This window comes from Zosterops lateralis (genome assembly GCF_965231275.1).
Source record: "Zosterops lateralis genome assembly, chromosome: 2".
In the NCBI taxonomy this organism is placed as follows: domain Eukaryota; kingdom Metazoa; phylum Chordata; class Aves; order Passeriformes; family Zosteropidae; genus Zosterops; species Zosterops lateralis.
In genome coordinates, this window is record NC_139763.1 from 41,874,153 (window position 1) to 41,879,126 (window position 4,974).

Here is a 4,974-nt window from a genome sequence, read left to right on the forward strand (position 1 = left end):
GCCATGCTCGATAGCTAAAAGATGGTTCTCATCAAATCTGGATAATTCTGTCATTGTAAGAATTCAGAATTATATATATGAGAAGAATGACAAAAAGAGGTTAACTACTGCCTGTGGAGGACTGGCACGTTATCAAGAGGCAGGATGGATGGAAACTCTGCCATAAAAAGTCAGTATCTTTCTGTAGTTCATTACTCCAGAGCTTCAGTTCTCAGGCTCATGCTTTGAAGGGTCTTTATGTATCTTTCTTGCTGATAAGGACTGAGTGGTTAATCAAAGGTTATTCTTTTTTTAAAAAAGTTGTCTCACTGCTGGCTTTAATTTCTGGCATTTATTGACTGTGTTAGTTTATGCTTGTGAGTAATGATCTCTTGGTTTTAGTCATACAATTTCCTTGGGTGTATCTGATGCTCTGATAGTCATAACCAAGTTATCTGAAGAGACAACATTCCCAGATAATATTTGACTTGAAGCTTGTTGTATGTGTATCAGATATGATGAATGACTTTGTTGCATACTTCTCTCGAAACAGTTGATTTAATAAAAGATATTGCTTCTTCCCACAAACATTGCCTTAAATGACTGTAGCTACCATGCTATTACTATTCAGGATCTCCTTCTAAGGTCTTTCATCTGAATGTTTCAGTCACTGCAGCAGAGCACATCTTGGCTGGACATGGGAATGCACATTTGGCAACAGCCCAGTTAACTTAGGATACTGTTAGCAGTGTGGCCCTGCTAACCCAGACTTCCAGAAACATGAACCCCTCAACATCTGTACCTGGGCTGGGTTGTGGAAGCTGAGCTCTCATTGCCTTGCCTATGCTCCTACCAGAACAACTAGTTCTTGAGCTGAAAATTGGTTCTGGTAAACTATCATGGCAAACTATCTGATAAAGTATCTACAGACTGCCTGTGACTACAGGGCAATCTTGCTCAGAGAAAGGCTTCTAGAATCTCTTGGGATGTTTTTTATTTGTTTGTTTGTTTGTTTGTTTGTTTTGGTGTTTTTTGTTGGTTTTGCTTTGCTTTGTTTGCTTGTATGTATGTATGTATGTTGTGAAAAACAGAAAAAAAAAATCCCCTTAAAGCTTCATAGACCCAATTTAGAAGCCTTCCCTGCAAAATCCTCACAAAAACTGCAATTAAGCATTTAATGATCAAGTGAATCTGCTTTGGAGTAGAAGTGACTTACTACAGTTACATAATACTGTTGCTGCTACTGTTGCTGTTACTGCTAATTCTTTCTGTAGGGTAACCTGAAAATGGAAAGATAGGAATGGAATGAGGAACTTGTCTAAGATGTCCTCTGCTATAGGAAAAATTGCAAATAGATTCCATAAAAAGATGAACGTGCAGAAGGACCTGGCCTCAGTATATAGGCTGTAATGTTATATTGAAGCTCTGAGGACACAGAGTTAATTAATTATTTAATCTGATCATTTTATTGTTTTACAATCCATGACAGAGTGAGAGTGCAAAGCCCTTTCCCTGTTGAACTCTTGTTTTCCTTGGATTATCAGGAGTTTATGTTTAGCAGGTTTTCCAAACTGAATACCTAGCTCTTTCCCAGTATGTTTGTGCTACATGTAACATTACCCTTTGCTGGTGCATGCACTGCAAGTTAAAATTAGACTTCCTAAATGTCATTACAGCAGCTTGTTACTCTCTTACTTGAACAACAAGAGTGTGCTACTTTAATTTGTGAATTTCTTGTCTATGTTCCTCTAAAAAAAACCAATTCAAAATCTTAATTGGTGCTTAAGTATATATTTAAACGATGCACGCATAACATGCATTTTCTATTTATTTGAATTTCAATCAGCCAGCGATGAAAATAATAGTAAAATACAAAGTGGAAAATAGATTACATCTGATTATTCTGAAAGCAGATTTTGTGCTACTATAGCAATAATGGTACTTTCTAGTTACTTTACATTGCTTTAAACAATGCTTAAGAAGAAGAGATGGTTTTCTTTCTTTAAATCTTGGCAGAAATAATGTATAAAACTTTGTTTGCAAAATATAATATTCACTTTTCAAAAATATGTGTGAGTTTCTGTGCCTTTTAAGTAATTTTTGATGAACAGTATTCTTTAAAAGAAATAAAATTCTTCTTATCCATTCACATCTCTCACAGGTGATTTGTGATGATTTGAAACAGGGCATCACAAAATATGTAGAGAAATTGTGCCAAGTTTTATCCCAAAATCATCTGTATGTGTAAGAGTTGATCTGTATGTCACAGCACGTAGTCTGATGCGTCAGGGGCATGAAAGGCAAAAAATGTAAAGATTTGTAACATCTCCAAGTTTCCATGTTTCCACATATGTGTCTATGACCCTGTCTATGTAATATACCATATGCTAATGACCATGCAATGTCACATTTTATATTTCATTCAGCTGCTGGCTGTTAATGTCTTAACAAAATTGTGCTTCTTTCTGGTCTCATGAAAGCTTTGGGAGACTGGTTCTGTCTAGCCTGGGTTTATTTTCTGGCTCCCTAAAATACTGGTGTCTTAATGCATTTTTTCCTACTCTAGTCTGACTCCACATTGCTTGTGTGCTGTCCACCCCAGGGAGAGCAGTCCTTCTGGCAAGGCCCTCATGAGTGCTTACACACAGTTTCACTGAAAACACTATTTTGCCTACTATCACAAGGTTTAACAGCTAATAAAACCAAACCTCTTAATTTCCTGCTTTACACATAGAGAGAAACACAAAAACACTGCATGATGCTCTTATAGTTAACCCCTGTCTCTGAAAAAAGCTGTTTCTGGCAAGAAGCCTCCATTCGTTTGTACATCCTGATAGGTGGCTTACAAATCCAACACTTTCCATTAAAATGGAAATTCTGGAACAGCACACCTTTTATCTATAAAGTTAAAATATTAGCCTGTTATGCAAGCAAGTATGTACACTAGCACTTAATTCTTAGTATATGGGTATTCGCACAGGATGAGCATGTTCTTGGATGTGGTTATTTGCACTCTGATTTTTTCAGATACTAGAAAGAGCATCAATAGCTGTCACAGACCTTGCTATCTTTCCCACTCTCACCATCCAGCAAGCACAATGTTCATTTTGGCATGGAAATTAGAGCTGTAAGACAGTTTAGTCCATTTCTCTGCTAAGAGTAGTTTGATACTGACAATGTATTACTGGCACTATGTCCAGTATACTTATCACATATTACCAACCACAGAGTAGAGCTTACTGTCTTTCTTGGAATACATATCATTCCTACAAAGTGGTTTCTGATATTCTGCCTACAAAATCCTTTACTCATGTTCATCACAATGCTTTAAACATAATCTCTTGCACAAGCCAAAATAATCTTTTACTCCTCAGGCTCACATCTTGCAATACACATGGCTTTCCATAAGTTCCAGTTAAATTATGCTTCCTTACCTTCTACTTTGAAGATAGTAAGGTGAGGTCTGCAGTGAAAAGCCCCCAGTGCGTTGCCAGCACAGTTCATCCAAAGACCCTGGAAGACCCAGGTTGCAGTGATAACAGATGATGCTCGACTGGTGACTTTCCACTCATTTGATGCAGTAGCAGCAATAGCAGCTCCCAGCCCACAGAAACAAAATATGAAAGCTATAATCTGTATTCCCAGCATGTTTCTCTGTAAACCAGGGACTTACTAATGCCACTGTGTGGAGAGAAAAGCGCTTCAGTCACGTGTGTAAGCAAAAAGGCATAACATAAGCAAATTATACTTGAACAAGTTCAGTACCACTACAGAAAGTTAATGTGGCTGAAAGAAATTGTCATGCTTGAGTGATTTAAGAAAGGCCCTAGGCATACGAATGTTTAGAAAGAAAGTCAAGGTACAGCTTTATAGGACCTAATTACTTGTACTTACGTACTAATTTCTAATTGTAAAAATTAATTGTTTTCATCTTTTTTTCAAAAATATCCCAGTTAATGCTTAATTTTTAGTTAATTGGAAACTTACAACCATTCCTTCTAGCAAAATAGGTTCAGAGTCCAAAATGTACAGCACTATTTAACGGATTACCACAACATTTTAGGAGGATAACACAACACTTGAAAAATAACTCATTTGAAAGGCTGTGAAATTAATTCAGGCATAACCAACCACCATGCAAGCAGCTCTAAAACTGGGGGAGATAGTGTCTGTGGGTATATTTGTAGAATAGCAAATCTAGAGCAACAACAGAAACAGCAAGTGGTCCCTGAGCAGTGATCCAGCTGCAGCAGTCAGCAGAATGAGCCTCATGCAGCCCCCACTGAGACTTTTCACTTGGTCATTGGAGAAAATGTACTGCTCCTTGCACTCCACATGAAATATATAGCACAGAGACATCTGTCCCACCACAGACTGAGCTCCTGGAACCTTGCGCCATGAAGAAACCTCAAAGTATTCAACTGTCTTAATAAAATGTCATCTTTAAAGTAGCAGGCACTAACAGCACCACACCATTCTCTTCTAAAACAGCTCTCTAAAACAGCTCTTCTAATTCCATTCCTGAGTATACAGTCATTACTGGAGTAGGACATACACACAACTTTGCAGATGTGCAGCCTTCACTCCTTCAAAATTCCTGCTTCCAGCTATACCTTTCCTGGTACTTTTGGCCTTCTTCCTAAAGAAAGAGAAAACTCCATTTCTCTTTGGTGCTAGTGTATGCCATTTGGTGACATGAAATTACCCTAAATATTGAGGGTACACCTTCACTTTTGACAGTAACAGTGGTCTATATTTTTCCCTTCGGGTACTTCTAGTGATGATTCTCCCTGTTACAGCTGTGATAAAACGCCACACTGAACACTGGCATTCGAGTTTTCTGTCGACTTTTCACAGCTCATGGAAGGGTTAAACAAGGATGCTAAAACATCATTAACATTCCATGTAAAGAGCAAGAGGAATTTCACTGAGATTGTCCGGTTGAACCATCATCTGCTACTTCCACTTTAACCAGCCTTTGGCTCAGCCCTGAGA

General features: G+C 38.0%; 1 protein-coding gene across 1 annotated transcript in view; it reads right to left on the reverse strand.

Moving 5' to 3' along the window:
• CLDN10 (claudin 10) overlaps positions 1 to 3,783 on the reverse strand; it is a 55,119-nt gene extending 51,336 nt beyond the window's left edge. The window contains exon 1 of the mRNA XM_083885160.1: positions 3,414 to 3,783. Coding sequence (XP_083741286.1) covers positions 3,414 to 3,627 — 214 coding nt within the window. The 5' untranslated portion in view covers positions 3,628 to 3,783. The remainder of the gene's footprint in view (positions 1 to 3,413) is intronic.
• Positions 3,784 to 4,974: the final 1,191 nt, after the last annotated feature.